We start from the raw sequence: 18,579 nt of genomic DNA, 5'->3' as shown, positions 1-18,579 counted from the left end.
GCTGTACAGAATGTTATCATTTGTTATTCAATGTTAGCGCACACCTCACTAGATACATATGGGGGATCCATATCATATAACATGATCCAAAATAGAATTAAAGAAATCTAAATTTAAAAAAATCAAACAAACCACATTGCGCAAGTTCTGAAATCTTCACCACAGAATACTATTTAAAGGTATGGAACAGGGGTAGCCAACTCCAGTCCTTAAGAGCTACCAGCAGGTCAGGTTTTCAGAATATCCGTGGATTAATGTGCGACACGCAGTAATCTCTGAATATTAATGTAATACTGTACTCAAGATAAAGTTAAATAAGGATGAGCTGTACTGACACGTTGAGTGCTGATTTGTATGTCATTACCCAGAATCCTTTGCTGCAATGGAAATGTGCTATGCTGTGTGCCAATGGGATAAGACAGGTTTGTGGACCTGTCCGTCTGAGACATGAACATAATTGCCCTTCATCATTGCTGTAAATAATTTCCAGAAATATACAATCATCATATTCAAACTCAGTTTGTGAGGAACGTCTTTTAGTTTGGGAGTTTTGAAAACAAGTGTCTCCCCTGCAGTATCAGTTCGTTATTGCAATTTAAGAGGGATGACATTTTGTGTATGACATCACAAATATTAATGACAAGAAGCTCAGAAGGTTAAGAGTGACAGCTGAAATTTGAAATAGGCAGAGAATGAGAACAGACAGAGAAACAGGGTCAGTTATTGATAACGTTAGTTAGTAAAATAAGTGTTAGTGGTAGGGATATCAATTTACTGTTAGTGATATTAGTTGCATGTGTAGTTTTAATAAAATAATATATATTCTAATATCTAAATATTTTTTTCTGTAGAGTTATTTATCTTGCTCTGTAGAGGGGGCAGGTTTTCCAGTTCCACGTCCTCTGTCCCGTGACATAATAATAATATGTTCTTGTATAGCGCTGCTAGTTTTACCTAGTGCTTTACAGAGACATTTTGCAGGCACAGGTCCCTGCCCCGTGGAGTTTATAATCTATGTTATTGTTGCCTGAGTCACAGGGAGATAAAGTGACTTGCCCAAGGTCACAAGGAGTTGACGTCGGGAATTTAACCAGGTTCCCCTGTTTGACTCAGTGCCAGTCAGTGTCTTTACTCACTGAGCCGCTCCTTCTCCCTACACTCTCAGTTGGTTATTGCATGTGGAAAGAAAATGACCAGCTGGAATTTCTATGTTAGGAGACTTATCAGGATCTTGCTTATCAGTATCACCTGTACTTAGATTGCAAATACTGAACAAGCCTCTTGGTCATATCCTTTTCAATGGCGCTTCTACTAAGTAATATCAGTTATGATGTTGTGCTATTACGTGGGATCCGTTGCCTCCGTTTCCCATTACCTTTGGTGGGGATTTCTTAGTGATACATTCCTGTAAATGATAATAAATTTATGTGGTAATAGATTTCTTGATGGCATCTTAGAATTCTGCACAAAGGTTTCCAAGAAGTCAAAGAGGAGGCAAGCTTTGGCTCCTGCACCATATTGATTTTGAAGCCTGCATTTATTGATCTGTGGTTTAGCTTTTAACAGCACACACAATACTAGTGAAGCAATTTTATGAAATAAGACATTAGAGGTCAAGCAAGAGTGGTGAATACTTAATTTTGTTCTTTTTAACACATCGGGGCATATGTATCAAGACAAACGTGGAGCATTTTTGTGGGCAAAAAAAAGCCGCACTATACAGTATGTTACAGACAAAACTTACATTGAAATCAAAACATTTGTTTGATACACTTTGTGCAGGTTTTGAGTATATTTTTTATATTTTCAGTATGTACTGACATCCACGGAGGTGGTCAGGCTGGGGAAAGTCTCCAATTCATGAGATCCGACTCCTGCCCGGTTAAAGTTTTGTATCACTGCGCTAAAGAACGCACTTATTGTGTGTCTAAAATCTTTAGGTTTTAACTTGGTTAATATAAATTTGTTATGCAATCTTCACCAATGTTCTGTCCTTTAATCCCTTCTGAGACATTCCCTATCCACCTGGATTTACAGGGATAAATTCCATATTTGTGCTATGCTTGATTATATTTTTTGAAATGCGAGTAGTCACTCTACAAGATCCTGCACGTTTCTACAGGCTATGTGTTATTACGTTATTGCACTATTTTTTTGCCCTTTTTCTCTTTTTTCTATGGTGCCGTCCTATGCTCCTCTGATCTTTTGGAAGACAGCTACAGTACAATATATTTAAGCCTGTCAACATGTATAATTCATTCATAGAAACATGGCAGTCGAATATCATGCACCAAAACAATACTAACCAACATAAGAGAGCATGTGGGCTACTAATGTACTGTATGTACATCTTTATTTGTATTGTGCCATCCATGTACATAGCCCGTAATAGCATTAATACCGATGACAAAATAATATGAGACTAATGGAAATAAACCCTACAGACATGAAAGTAAACATTAATAAATGTATGAAGTATGATGGTGCCTGATCGGCACTATCGCATTGAAACTCCCATTCACTTGAATCTGAGTTTCTGTTCAGAAGCACAGGATTTGCACAATCACACTTTAATAAACAAGACACAATAAATCTTCCTTTAACGTTATTTGTCCAGAAAACCGTAATTCCTTAAGATTAATAGGCTTAATCTGCTTCATTGGCAGGTAAGTATTAATATACAAAAAATACAGGTGAAACTTTTTTTAAGTGAATAAAGATAACCAGGAATGTTTTTTGAGCCAGCTCATTAAATATTTAAAGATGTAATCACCTCAAAAACATAAACATAATTCTACTCTTTGAATGGGTAACCCTCGCTGCCTGGCTCTTAGGGAAGTTACATCAGTGTCTGTATTATTGGGTACGCAGGATACATCACCTTGTTCAGGGTGCAGCTAAACAATAATGGGTGCCAGGAACTTTGTTCATTCAAACAGCAGCTTTATTATCTTTTAGGCACAGTCTCATAATTTATATATACAATGCATGTTGTATATCTAATCGAGAGTCTTTTTGGCTATACTGTTTGTATAGCTTCCCTAGCTGCCCCTATCTTGGCCTGCTAGAAAAGGTGTTGAGGCTAAATGTTTCTTATGTTACATATATAGTCCCTCTGTTCTTTAGCACTAGTAGTGTTCCATGTCCATTGGGCCGCTGGCAGACCTGGTACTCTGTGATCAGCATCCCCATCTTTGGGTGGCCTGCAATGGACCCTCCGATGGAGCTGGTCCAACTATGCCTATGGGCTGTGGCTTGGGGAGCCCCCTCTGGGCATCAATGGTCACTCGGTGAACCTTGAGAGTAGAATGGGATCCTCTCTGTGGGATGCTTTCTAACAGGGTACTCTCCCTAGCTAGAAAGCAATAAAAGAGGCCCTAACCTATCCTAAACATAGGAACTTATATACATATTCACAATGAGATTCCTCTACTTCAACTCCTCCTGGGATCTGAGTTCCAGAAACTTCCTCTTCACTAGTTATATCCCAGCGTTATGTCACTGTCTCTGAAGGGGGCAGGGCTTAACTTCTGCAGAGTCACCCCAGCACAATGTGGGCCCACACAATTAACCCTTTAAGACTTTAGTAATCCCAAAGAGGGTTATAAATGTTTGGATTTTCACACAGTATTTTTGGCAAATATCAAAGTTTAAAGAGTCCAGTCCTAAATCAGTTTTGATGCAATACTTTATTGCAAAACACACTATGAAAGACATATATCTTTCCGCCTCCATAAAATGTATGTGTTGCATTTTTAACGTTAGAATTTTTGATTCATACTGACAAATCACATTTCTCTGTGACTACATTGTAAAGCTCACATAAAAGCTAAAGCTTGGCAAGTTAACATATACAGAACTCTTTTGATATAACAATTTATGAATAACATAATTTAAATTTGTTATTGGTGTTCAAAAATGTCACATTATTGGACAATTTAACTGTATGTGTTCTTAAGAAGAAAGAAATGCCTGGTATAATTGCAGCTGTGCTTTTACTGTGAACAAAATTCTCTAAGGCATTTATTCAAAGGACATTTTCATGTGAAACCCGTTTTGTCCTATTAAATGAAGAGTGAAAAGTTATAAGTATCTGCTAGAATGATATATGTGAAAAAAAATCCTCTCTTTGTTATTCAAGGAGTGGGTAGCATACTGTATGCTTGTGCTGGGCTGTTAGGAATAGTAAGCCCTCACAAGTCATACTTGTTATCAAGGCTTTCATTGATCATGCTTTCATCACCACTGTTACTATAAAAATTATATTGGGCTGGTACCTTCTGTACTCTAGGTGCCAGAAATGTATTGTGATGCAATATTGTATATGACTGGCATCTTTGGAAGGAAAACTTGAGCTACATAGATGGGTAGACATTACAGGCATTAATGAAACCCCTTCTCTGATTGTTCAAAATTCAGGGTATTAATTAAGTAATTATCCCTGAAGGGCATGACATTATTGGCCAGTAATGCTGTTTTTAGGGATTATTACTATTATAGACTAAATGTATGCTTTTTGTAAAAAAAAATCATAAATAATATAGACATTTTTGTACAGTCATATTGATTTTTATAAACATGATATTCTACATGTTCTTGAATTTTTGTTTCTTAATTTCTTCTACATTTTCTAGTTCTTTTCTACTCCTTGTGTAACTACATATGGCATCCACAACACATACAGTAAGCCTACTGGGGTTAATGGAAACTCACCGACTCATGGTAGATGCCAATTACTTAGCGTCTCTAGGGTCAGGTCAGATAATGGACATATGAAAGGACTAATACTAAATTTAGCAGATAAAAAAAACATAACGTGCTGAGGAGTGTTTCTTCCCTGACCCTGGAGACGCTGAGTAATTAGCGTCAACCATGTGTCGTTGAGTTCCCATTAACCCTCAGTAGGCTTATACTGGTGGATGTCATATGTACTTACACAAAGGCTTGTGCATGTATGCATTACATTCAGACTGACAACCACATATGATACTGGAATTCTCTCCAATACACCCAGTATTACAAGCAGATTATCTCCTTATTGGTGCTAACTGCACAGCTGATATTATCAGCATTAATGAATTGTTTCTGAATATTTTGGATTGCCGTTTTTATGAGCATACAATCAACTTGACTCAAGCACCGTTTTCTAATCGTTCTGCTACTATCTTATGTTCTACTTGCACTTTTTTCCCGGTAGCTCGAGCTAATGAGTGGTCTATTATATGAATAAGGTAACCATTTTATATATATATATATATATATATATATATATATATATATATATATATATATATATATATATATATATATATAAAAAAATATATATATATATATATATATATATATATATATAATAATACTGAGTTAAGTTATGGTGAGTAAAAAAAGTGACAAAAACCCTCCACAGGAAAGCAAATATGCAAATACTCTGTATGCTCATCTGCATGTCTTAGGCAGGTCTGCAACCCCACCTTTCACCATTATCACCCAGCATACAGCACTTCCACTGCAGCAAGGGATTCTGGGAAATTACATGCAAATGAGCACACAGTGCCACTTTTTGCCTCAAAAACCATTTTTAACATGGTTCCCTATAGGCTTAAGCTTGCTGCATGGTCACAGCTTTGAGCACAGCCAGGGTTAAGCCCACACTGATGAGACCCATTAAGGTCGAAACAGCTGTCTGTGGGTGGTTTTCTGGGTATGCACCTTAACCCTGGCACAGCACACCCAAAAGTTAGTTGGTTAAGTTCTGCTGGTTCAGAGTTGGAGTTCAAGGTCTGCAGCAGTTCAAGTCTGTCTGGCAGAGTGGCCAAGGGACAATCTATTACCCACTGTGTCCAGGGACCTGGCACAGCTGGTGGTCTCCCTTAGGGGAGAGGTGGAAGAACAACTCAATTAGAGAGACAGGAGTAAACTTCTGCATGGAGTACCTCTACAATATGTGCGGCTAAGTGTCGGCCGCTGTGATGGGCAGTCTGCCAAAAGATATGCCAATAAAGATGCCTATGGAAATACCCTTCTTGCCTGTGAGTGGAGTTACTCAGGGAGAAGGTGCACCTAGGAGTTCCCCGTCAGAATCTCCTCCCTGCAACCGTAGGGATCCTGATGGGGTGTACCAAATGTGAGTAGGACTCAGAACACTACCTCAGACGCCTGTCATGGTAATATTCCCCATTACCAACCAGCGGCCCCTGTGGCTCCTGTGGGTGTAATCTGTTCCCAGTTACATGTGTGTGTCATGTGGTGCACCTGCTGGCAACAGGACTCCTGAGTCTCCCGCTGGTTGGTAATGGGGAATATCACCATATATATATATATATATTTCTTATTACTTTTTTAATTTCCATATAATTCCTCTTGCATTGTTTATATTTAGCCATTGAGGTTATCAGAATCAGAGTGTGCGTGGATTATTTTTTTCTAATTTTACTGTGACTGTATTATGCAGCGACATATCTTAGCCATGAATGTAGCAAACTATGGACCTTAGATTGTTGTGGGACATTATTACATTAGAGAACTATATAAAGGTGAAAAGAATACCTAGAGGATTAAGGCTCAAAAAAGTACCTACCTTTAGTTTCCAACAAAATGTATTTGAAGACCTACACTACCGACACACTTTATTGAAGTGTGGCCGGTACCGCAAGCCGGGAGATTTCCCGGCTTGCTAGTGGCCGCCCCTCGGCGTGCCGCGCGTCATAGACGCGCGGTCACGCGTCTTCGGGAGCGTGCGCCCCCTGCACGCGCGTCCAGGGGCTCCCCGAGGGAGCCCTGGTGTCCCGCGATCGCGGGACAGCGGCAGGGGGTTCCGGGGGACCCGGCGGACCCGGCAGCGGTAGGGAGAGCGCCCCGATCGGAGGGCGCTCTTCCGCTGCTTCGGCACGCGCCCGTCACTCTCGGGCGCGCGCCAGGCTACTGCTGCGGCCAAGAACGGGCAAATGCTCGAATAAACTTGGCCGCAGCAGTATGGAAAACTAGACTTGATGATTGCTCTATCAAATTAATGGAATTTATTGTGCAGCACAAAATTAAGGAGAAAACATCTCTGGCATTCCAATTCGAATTTAGCACATTTGTGTCCATGGAGGGATTAGATGTCAATAACCAGAGACTTTCAAGAAATATTAATATACTATAAAAAATATACAGTATAATGTCTAAGAAACAGTGTAAATTTGTGAAAGATAGATTAGACTATGAATCCAACCAATTCTACATCTGGCAAAAACAAAAGTTGTGTTTAATAGAAGGGATAATGAGAGAACATAATCCAGAAGAGTGTCACCCAGCCGCCCCCCCCCCCCCCCAATCAGAGGTTCTCACAAAGACCAAATAATTAAAGATATATTCTTAAAAAGAACTTTATGGATACCTCCAGTTTTGATTATGACTTTTCAAATTCAGAGGTTCGGACTCATGCTGTCTTTCTCCAGACATGAGAGGGAGTAGAGGAAGCAGACCCCAACACTCCTCAGGGAGATTTGATTCCAGAAGGAGAGATGTCTCTAGTGATCAACTCTCATGGTTTGAGTAAAAAAATGGAGTAGCTCAAGGAAGGCTACAAAGAGGAGGACCTCCTGCCCAAGCAGCAAAAGGAAAAAGAACTTCTGAATTGTGTGGAAAATGCTATTAATATCTCAGATGTGGTACTAACACATACTGAAATATCCCTTCTTACCAAAGGTCTAAATTATGCTCCATATGAGGGCTTTGACTAATTTAACACTGTGATTGATCTACAGAAATTTGAACACAAAATCTCTGTTCAGTACATCCTCAGGATGAGGAAGGTACAGATCATAACTCACATTATGAACACTCAACTGTTGACACTTTGAGCATATTTAAAGAGCAGTGTACAGTGCAAGATTTGAACTACCTCCTTTCTGGAGGAGAAATCTACTGAGCGGAATGAGTCAGTCAGTACCTTTTTTGGTCGCAAAGATTTAGGTCTGAAAAAGAATTCCATCTTCTATCCTAGTCATATCAAAGGCCCCTTTTTGTCCTTTTTGCGAAACAAGTTGAACGCAAATTATATTTAGTAGATAGAGGTTTTCTTAATACACAACCTCAATTCAATAATTTATTGAAAATAGAAAAACTTACACTAGCTTCAATTAAAGATTAAAAAAATTATAATCAAGAATGTAGATAAAGTGGGAGCAATAGTGATCCAAAACAGTGTTGTTTACAAGGAGGAAGTGTCACAATGTACTCACCACAAACAAGGCGTAACCGCGGGGCCGAGGTGGGGATGGATATAAACACCACCCACAGCCGCGTGGGCGCGTCTGGGGTGTAGGTTGGTCAGAATAGTCGATATACTTGCCGGGGTCTGGGTTGGAGAGGTACGGACCGTTGCAGGTACTATTAGCCGGGTTCCGGGTTGGATAGAGGAGAATAGTCGTTGTACGGGTGCCGAGGTCAGGGTTGGAGAAGTGCAGGTTGTCGTAGATAGCCGGGTCAGGAGTACAGAAGAGAGGAGTCCAAAACAAGCCGGGTCAATAACAGAGAACTGCGAACAAGAGGACAAGACAAAACTGCAAGGCTAGGAAGCAATGAACACAACAGAACATTGAATTATACTCAGCCAGTTTGCAAGTGGGGCAGCTGAGCATAAGTAGGAGAGAGTAACCAATGAGTAACCTGCAGCGTGGAGGTGCGTCAGCAGCGAGGACTGTGGTTGGTGGATCGGAGCAGGGATCAGGTGGGACGATGATTCCTGACAAGTTCTGAGGAGGCGGGACCTGTGTGCGCCAAACACGCGCCCCTAATGTGGCGCGAGGACGCAAGCCGAAAGAAGAGGCATTAAGCCTGAAGTGGGGTGTGCCCGCGGAGCGGTCCCCGAAGGAGCGGCATCCCCAGCAGCGGCGGGAGCAGGGAAGATGGGAGCAGAGGTGAGTGGGGAACACGCCGAGGGTGGCGTGACTCCCTGATCCTTACAGGAAACCCTCCAACAATTATATGATGTTAACTTCTATTCTAAATAACGAACAGATCCGACTTCAAGTTTTCTTTCTGAATTGAAAGAGCCCTTGGATCTGGGTAAAACTATCGACAGTATGTATTGATTTACAAGTGTAGCCCAGTCCCCTGGGACTACTGATTTCCTGGCCTCATAACACTGTTAGTCCCATTTAGTAAGTGGGCAGTGTTAGCAGTAGACTATGCTGGGTATGTTACATTGTTTATTGTGCATGTTCAATAAAGTTTAGGGTTTGCCTGCTATTGTAAGGGAGGTCTATGATAGTGTGTAGGCCGGCTTACTAGCCACTCCCCAGGGAAGGAGGGAGTTTTCTCTATAGAGTAGAGTAAGGGTTAGTGGGTGTAGTTCTTCTGGGATAGACTTCAGAGTGTGCAGACACAGAATAGAGTTTCTCCTGCTAGAGGAGAAGGCTGAGGCCTTGCCTCACTAGGGGGTAGGACACTAAGAAGATAATAGTAGGGCCTCAAGTCTGGGTACTATGCCAATGGACTGTATCCTGCTGTACAATAAACCCAGCTATACCCTATCTGTAGTTATGATTGACTTGACCACAAGAACAAGTGTCCATGAGGTTCATCCTGAAGCCTCAGGATCCTCTTGGACTGGAGGGCTGTCACCTAAAGAACCACAAGGAGCTTGTCCTGATGTCATCCCCACAACATTGTGGAGATCTCCTGCCTCCTGTTTACCACTCAGGTATGAAACAGCAGCCACAGCATACATCAGTAGCAACACCATCTCCCATAGCTTGGGGAAAGAGGGCTACACGAGGAGCTGAATTTTCTGTACATGACCCATCCTGTTATATCCATATTTCACCATCTCCCAAAGATCCACATGACACTTATACGCCCACCTGGCAGGCCTATCGTGACTAGCATAGGATATGGGGAGATGGTTTATCTAGATATGTTGATGTTTGTCTTCTATCTCTGGTTCAGGGTCTACCTTCTTTTCTTTGTGACACCATGGATTTCCTTACAGCTTTACAAGACATTCAATGGTCAAATACATTTTTGTCGGTGACTATGGATGTCACGTCCTTATATACGATCATTTAACATAGTTTGTGGTTGGCCGCTGTCAGGCATTTTCCCAAACATTCTGACTTTTCCACTGCACAGTGCACTTTCATTCTTGACTCTATCCTTTTTTTACTTCCGCATAATTATTTCATGTTTGATTCCCATTTTTTTTTCTACAAACATGGGGTACAGCTATTGTTTATGGGGTTCTGGGAATCCCAACACATCTTTGTTGATTCTAACATCTTTCATCCTAACATATTTTATAGATGCTACTTAGATGACCTTATATTCATTTGGGAGGAAGGGAGGGAATGTAGACACACTCATGCTATTTATAAATTCACTTAATACTAACACATACAATCTTTCATTCACCTACACTTATAGTCATTCACATATTCAATATCTGGATCTTTCTCTTTACATTGATATATCATGTAAAGTCCAGACAAACATTTACCAGAAAACTAAATTGCGGAATGCTTTTCTTAAGGCTGACAGCGGGCATCCCTAATCCATTATTAAGGGGATTATTAAGGGTCCATTTCTTAGACTGAAACGCAATTGTTCCAGTCATGAGAGGTTCCTTGAACAATAAAAAGGATAGATGACTTCTGTCGTGTAGACTGAGTGGGCTTGGTATAGGGGGAGACAAAACAGCCGATATAATCACGATTCTATGAGGGTATCGATCATTGTAATGCATCGATTATGTTACCATAGTCCTGACGTCTGGTTCCCATGCAACTAATATGGGGAGTCCATTCTGCTGGAGTTGATGTGTCCTCGCATCAGCTGTTGCTGATGTCTTATCGACTGCGTCATTAGCCAGGGGGGGAGAGTATATAACAGCTGTGAATCTTGATATGTGTTACTCTTTCACAAAGCACCCCGATGGCTGTGAAACATGTTAGAGGGACTACGTTCTCTTTTTCACTTCATGGCATTGGCTGAATAAATTCTTTTTTTATGCGCATAGTCTGTTTTTGCTTTTTCGATTGCTGTGCACCGCCTCTACCATTTGTCTCTTTGTATATTTGTAGTCTGGTTTAGTATAGCAGACAGCCAAATACATTTCTCAGAAGAATACACGTACGTTATTAAAGTGTATATAGTGTAGAACAGGGTACATTAATCCACAAAAATGTTCATACCTTTAGAACCTACATTGTAGTTCACTGGCTCAAAACATAGTAACATTTTCAAGAAAACTTAGATACTTGTAATAAGTGATTACAGGTATCTTTCAGAATTAAATGATGTGACACATTTCTGGATGTTGCTTTTCTTCTGAAGTTATTTAAAAATTAATCATGCTTATTTTTTTCACATTAACATTCATGTGTTACTTTTTGATGTTTCTGGTTGAGTGAGTGAATTTTTTTATTGTATTTTAGTTGTTATTTTCTACCAAACATTGAAAATGATGACACACATTTGCAAAGTGCTCTACTTGAATTTTGTTTAAGAACATTTGCTGTAGCACAAAGCCTTCTGTGATCTTAAGAGAAGTAACACATGGAATTGGTATCATACGGTATGCATGTTAAAATCACATGATAGGTAGGTATTAATTTTCTGCAACTCTTCTTTATAGGATACTGATCTTATGACCTTCAACATCTCCATCCATCGTTCGTGGTGGCGAGAGCATGGTCCAGGCTGTGTAGGAAGGGTTGTGCCAATGCCAGAGCCAGCAAGCAGGACCCTTGGGGATCACACATATGTCTCTGTGACAGGATGCATCATTGAATTCCAGTACTTAGAGGTCATCCACAGTGCTGTTCAAGTACTACTGTCTGTAAGTTAACCTTTTTTAAACTTACAAATACAAGCCACTGTGGGCATCTGATGTCATGTAACTTCTTCCTACAATTATTTATGTACTGTAGAAAATGTCAAGCACATAAAGAATGCTTTTTTCCACTTCAAGTACATTAAATGAGAAAAATGCTAATTCAAAATAGATTTTGGTACTTAGTAAAACATTTAAGTATTTACTCTAGGAGTTGTCCTTCCTGAATAAGCCATTTAGATAATCTGACATCAAACTTTTTCATTTAACTTTTAAAAGTTTTGCTTGTTGCTATTACAAATGAATGCAAGCATCATTGTTACACTTTTTATATTTGTAAGAAGCTGGAGGAAAAAAAAATATTACTTGGGGCAAAAGACTGTGGGGGATATGTAGTAAGTGACAGTATGGCAATGTGCCGTGATGTGTTCTGGAACACTACTGATGTGGTCTGGTTCCTACTAAGCATCTTCTGGAAATCGAAGCACAAGACTATGCATTTACATACCTCGAAGGTGAAGTCTATCTGCATCCCATGCATAAGATTTTTTTCCAGAAGGTGTTGTCTTCCAGATCACCCATTGTAAGTAGGCACTCTTGAAGTACTACATTGATGCTTAAGTTTGTCATTGTTGAAAAATGTTGCACAGATCTAGAAGATGTATTAATGCAGGTGTAGATTTGTTATAAATTGTAAGACCACTCAGGGATTCACATCATTTTCAGAACTCATTATTATTTATTATCAAAAAGTCTGGAACATGCAAAACCTTATTCAGTATCATCACTTTAAAACTCTATATTTACAGAATACTCAGAAATGTAAATAAACAAAAATAAAACATCAATCTATAATTGTACAGTACTGTAGATCCTCCATATAGGCAATGACAAATAAGTATAAATATCACTAATATATTTACATTGACAGTGAAAAAGTATAATAATGAGGCTTTCTGAAATATTGTAGTTCTCACTGAACTTGTTTTGCATACAGACTACTGTATGATTAGCACACATACTGTTATTTAAAAATATCTCCTATTACATTAGCATATATACAGTAGTTACCAGCTGAAATAATTAGTTACATAGGAGCTATTTAAAAATAACTTCCATAAACATTATTCTGAGCTGAATGATGGTATTTCTACCTATAATTAGCTTTATGACTTTGGAGTTAACTCGGATAAAATACACCCATTCCTCTCTTTGTTAATATAGTGTTATTTTCGATATTGCTTATTAAATCTGGATCAATGTACTGTTTTAGACATTAATAATTAAAAAAAAAAACTATGTTCTAGGAAAACTCATAGGGCCACATGCATCAAGTGCCAGTATGGGTTCATACTTGTAATCGTACTGGTAATCATACTAGCCTTTGTATACTGACCCCATAGGGCTTATTTAATGCAAAAAAAAAATGTTTGTTCCTTTGTGACACCTAATTGTTTTATAGAACAAGTCCATTATTGTTAACACTTTCATTGCTCTTATCATGAACTGGGTTGATCATGCTCTTTTTACTGCTCTTTTTCTATGGGAAGATTGTGGGACCAGTACACACAATCATAATGGAAGTGGAAGCCCCTCCACTTCCTTTCACTTTACTGAGGTGGGGAGCAGTCCCCACCATGTGATACCTATCAAAGCAATCACATGGTTGTGATGCCGGAAATCCAATCTCATTTGGGTGCTGCAGGACTTCCAGCAGCATAAAGTTAGGATGTATGCCTCAGCAAATTATAAAAATACCCATTTGCATGTCTCAGACATGTCTGCAACCCTGGCTTTCCCCATTATCGCCTGAAACTTTTTTATTTCTTTTGGTAAAGATTAGCACATTTCTTTACCAAAAGAAACAAAAAATTATTATGTTTAACATAATACAAATTGTTAGGGAGGATAATGTCAACAACACTCATTTAAACGGACCATAATGGTTCTTTGCGTGCCGAAAGGTGTCTCTTGGAATAGCACTATGTAGTAAATATTGGGCACACTATCAACTTAATTGCAGAATTAAAAGGAGGAAGGAAAAAGGAAATACAGCTCAACCCTGTTATAGCGCGATCCGCTTATAATGCGGTCTGAGCGTGGCTCACGATTTAAAAACATCTCCAAGTTTTTATTTTTTTACTTTTTTTTTTAACGAAAAGACTTACCCGGCATCTGCAGCTCTCTCCTCTCTTCAGCTCTGTCCTCTCTCCCTGCTTCATCAGGCTGTGTCTATATTGAAAGGCAGTACTGTACAGTTCACGTTAAGTTAGATAATAGAGTCAATTACATTACATCAATCCTATGGTGTGGTAGGAAATCTCTACTAGTGTATGAAGGGTCATGGGTAGGACTCCTGCATGGTAGGGTAATATTTTTATTATTTTACTTATAATGTATAATTTATAAATTATTATTTTATTTATTTTATCATTTATAATATATTATATAAAATACTAATTTATAAATTATACCATACCATGCAGGAATCGAACCCAGGACCCTTCATACACTTGTAGGGATTCTCTACCACGACACCATAGGATTGGTGTGATGTCATGTACTCTATTATTAGCGCTGTGCACTAGAAGTTAAGTTTGATAATAGAGTCAATCTTATGGTGTAGAATGTAAAACATAGCTCCCAGTGTACTGCACCGACACACTTTATTCGAGCAAATACCCAGTATGTACCTGGCAGATACCTGGAATGCGCCGCTCCTCACCTCTGACAAGCCCCGTTGCGTTTGCCTTCCCAGCCTGGGTTCATGCCTGGCTGACGGGTGGCTGATCTGTTAAATGATAATGATTAGGATTTAATAGGCTGCAATGCTTCGCGTGTCTACCAGATGGCATAAATTCATGAATTATAATGCAGTATATATATATATATACTGTGCAGTATTGCAGCCAGCGGGAATAAAATGCTTCAATCCCTGCCTGGAAAATAACCCAATGCACTCGGGCAGAAAACAGTCACAAACCTCAATACACCCGGGTATACCCGAATTCGTGGGACTAGCCGAGCTCGAATAAAGTGTGTCGCCAGTGTATGAAGGGTCATGGGTTCGAATCCTGCATGGTATGCTAAAATTATTAGTGGTGGTGGGAGGTGTGTGGATCCGTTAGCAATAAAGGATTGAATGTTATTAAAAAAAATAACCTTGGAGATGTGGACGCAGGGAGAGAGGAAAGAGCTGCAGATGCCAGGTAAGTCCTAAGGTTTGTTTTCTTCCTCCATTTCACTTCAGGACTTTGTTGACTATTTCAATACAAATGAGGATTCTATTCGTCAAGACCCCCATTCTCTCCCGTCTCGACTATTGTAACCTTCTACTGTCCAACCTTCCTGCCTCCCACCTGTCTCCCATACAATCTATCCTAAACTCTGCTGCAAGAATCATTTTACTCTTTCCTAAATCTGTCTCAACGTCTCTCCTGCTGTAATTCCTCCCCTCGCTTCCTATTAGATCCCATATCACTTACAATATGCGCCTCCTTTCTTTTAAGGATAAACACTTTTCTGCCCCTCCTTACCTCTCGATCCTAATTTCTTGCTACACACCTGCCCGAGTATTTCCCGACTCCACACCCTCTCACATGTAAAACCTTTCTCACTCACTGCCCCACACCTCCATTTTGAGGTGAATGCCCTTCCACTCAATATCCGACTAGCATCCTCTCTCTAGGTTAAATTACTGTTAAAAATACATGAAACACATTGGAAACCTATCTTGGACATGACTTGTGCCCTTCAACATCAAACAATGCTCAGGGGCGCACCCTCTCACTACACTATAATTGCTATCTTCTTGTGGACTTGAACATTTTAATCCTGTATATCCACAAAGGTGTTTTATTTCCCCCACCCCAAAAAAACAGACACCACTGTCTATCATTTGCATGCAAATGTTAATATATTTAATTACTATAGACATGTAAACCCCAAATATTACCATCTCTGAAAGGGAACACATTCTATTGAGGGCTCTATGAACTTAAATAAAAAATGGGAGACAGTAATTGATGTAAGTCAATCTAAAACATGTGACATTTTATACCAATAGCCTAAGTAAGAATAGACAAGTTTCTTGGAGACTCCCAAGTTTGCCACTTTCGTCAATGTCGTCCACTATCAATCCATGTTCCATGGGTTACCATAAACAGCGGCTGTAGTATTTCCATATGACACAGAAACCATTGAAATCTAGTGGTAAGTACTCAGCATCCTGTGGGCAGAGACATGCAAACCTGCTGTTTTTTCATTCACAAATATAGATTATTTTTCCCAGTATTTTCTAAATTTCCTATTTTTTTCTTCATTTGCAGTCCCTTAAAACAAGGTGATGTGATGAATATGACCTACACATTGATTAAGTGACCCCAACACATTTTTGGGGATGAACAAAAACAGCAAATTGCATTGCATTCGTAAACTTTTTCAAAAGGTTTGCACATCTGTACATGTGGTTAAGGTGAGTGGGGAATGAGATTGAGAGTATAAAGTGGCCTGATGGTAAAAGTGGAAGTGAACTGATTAAAAAGAAAACCAAAACAAATAAAAAGAAATCAAGAATCTCAGGAATAATTGTAGAGGAATTGAACTAGAGCTTAAAAATCACTTCAGCTTGCGTGAAATACATGAGGGCACTTTCACAAAGAATTCTGAAAACCGTATGAAGATTGTAGTGGAAAGTGCAGAAAAAACTTGAGGAATCGCAAGCAAAAACAGGATAAGAAAATATCAGATGAGACAAAGCAGTTTCTAAGGAAATTACAAGAAATGAAGCCAATGAATCCGAAGACGCAAGAACAAGAATTGAATATGCAGAGCTGTGCAAGACGATTCTCAAGGATATAGCTTAATATGTAAGAAAAGTTAACTTTGCTGTGGCGAAGATCACTATTGAAGATAACAAAAGCTTATAAAAGACAAAGCGGCGACCTATAATTGGGAAGATGCAAATCACAGCACTTAAACAAGATGGTGGATTAACAATAAAATAGAAGACTATGCACTCATCATAAAGAGAGATGAAGACTTCTACATGTCATTGTATGTAAACAAAGATAACGCAGGGCATAATCCAACAAAGGAAGTGTGAGAAGAATTCACTAATAATATAGCATGCAGTACGTCCTTTGACAAAGGCAAAATAAATCCATGAAAAATGGGAAGGCCCCGTGGGGGAAGATGGAAGCACAACTGATATTTTCAAAAAATCTGGGGAAGAAATAGAGAAAATCCTTGCAAAACTCTTTACATGCTGCTTGAAATAACAGGAAAATTCCAGAACAATAGAGTAATTGTATGGTATGTTTTTATTTATATAGTGCCTTTAATTAATACATAGCACTTCACAGTAGTAAATGCCATAATTATTTGTATAGTTACCAAATAGTTATCCTCGTCCACAGGAAAGGAGACAAAGAAAATCATAAGAACTACCCACAAATCATTCTACTTCCAGTCACTTACATTTCAAGATTGTTATGAACATACACACTAATCAGCTGCAAGAAACCCCGGACTTTACCCAGCCTACAGAGTAAGCAGGATTTTGCAGTGGATACAGTACAACAAAATGGATCACATTTTAAGTTTTTTTCCCAAAGTGAGTAATACGGTCTGCCACTGTGTTTAAGATAAGTAGATTATGAAAAAACATTTTGTTCTGTCTACACCTTAGTAATAAATAAATTACGAAGACTGAGCGATATATTCTATAGTCTCCAAGGTTGCTGATCAGTGCAGTCTGACAAGGAAGCCCCATTGGTGATCTCGCATCTTATAGAATATACACAAACGTTTTGAAGAAGTGTTAATTGATATTATAAGGAACATTTACAATAGTGTCACATCAACTATTAGATTACATGGAGATATAAGCAAGATACGGATCAGCAAGGGAGTGAGACGGGAAGACATCATGTCACCAAAGCTTTTCACAGCAACACTAGACATTGAATTGGGAAGAATATGGAATTAAATCATCAGTGAATACTTGAGTCAACTATGATTTGCAAATTACATTGTTATTTTGGCATGAGTCCAGAAGAACTCCAGTAACAAATCAGAACTTGCTGATCCATGGGCCTCCATGAATCTCAACAAGACCAAAGTAATGTTCAACAAATGTGTCAACTCTACAAAGATCAAAGCAAATTAAATAGCACTACAAGAAGTCGAAAACTATGGCTACATTGTCAAGTAAGTATCAATAGATACTGTTAGAAAAGTGTCTGCTAATGCTTGTGGTCTCCCTGGGAAGCAGGAATATATATAATACAAAATAAAAGAACAGGTTTGTAGTTTGCCATTTTTACTAATTAAAACTCAAGTAAATATCCATTGATAAAATGGATAACTTGAGTGTAATTTGAAATGTTAGAAAAATACATACTAATGCAAGATGCTTGTAATTTAAGGAATAAATTGTCCATAATCATGTTGAGAAGGGTAGATAATCCAATAAATATTTAGGTATAGCCCAGATTAAATCCTTTGTTTTTCACATACATAGTTGGTGCATTGTGTAAATATGTTGAAATACAAAGGGGTGGCCTTTTAAAGTTTTAATTTTTTTTATTTTGCTCTATTGTTTCTTCTTAAAAAAAATAAATAGCATTTCCATTTCTAAATGGAATGTTATTTTTGTATTGAAACAAAACTACTATAAAACCATGATAACTCCAAACCTAGTATTTCCCCCCCATTTCTTAGATCCGTAAAATCACAAGATTCTGAGAGACATGCTGTATACT

The 18,579-nt window shown here is 38.8% G+C and overlaps 1 protein-coding gene across 2 annotated transcripts in view; it reads left to right on the top strand.

The window, feature by feature from the left end:
• The window catches only part of NKAIN3 (sodium/potassium transporting ATPase interacting 3), an 808,578-nt gene that overhangs the window by 590,202 nt on the left and 199,797 nt on the right, over positions 1-18,579 (top strand). For both annotated transcript variants that reach the window (XM_075584036.1, XM_075584035.1), the window contains exon 4: positions 11,618-11,821. In XM_075584036.1, the coding sequence (XP_075440151.1) occupies positions 11,618-11,821 (204 nt within the window). The remainder of the gene's footprint in view (positions 1-11,617; positions 11,822-18,579) is intronic.

The sequence above is a fragment of the Ascaphus truei genome, chromosome 2 (genome assembly GCF_040206685.1).
Source record: "Ascaphus truei isolate aAscTru1 chromosome 2, aAscTru1.hap1, whole genome shotgun sequence".
Lineage (NCBI taxonomy): Eukaryota > Metazoa > Chordata > Amphibia > Anura > Ascaphidae > Ascaphus > Ascaphus truei.
This window is presented reverse-complemented; position numbering and strand designations above follow the sequence as displayed.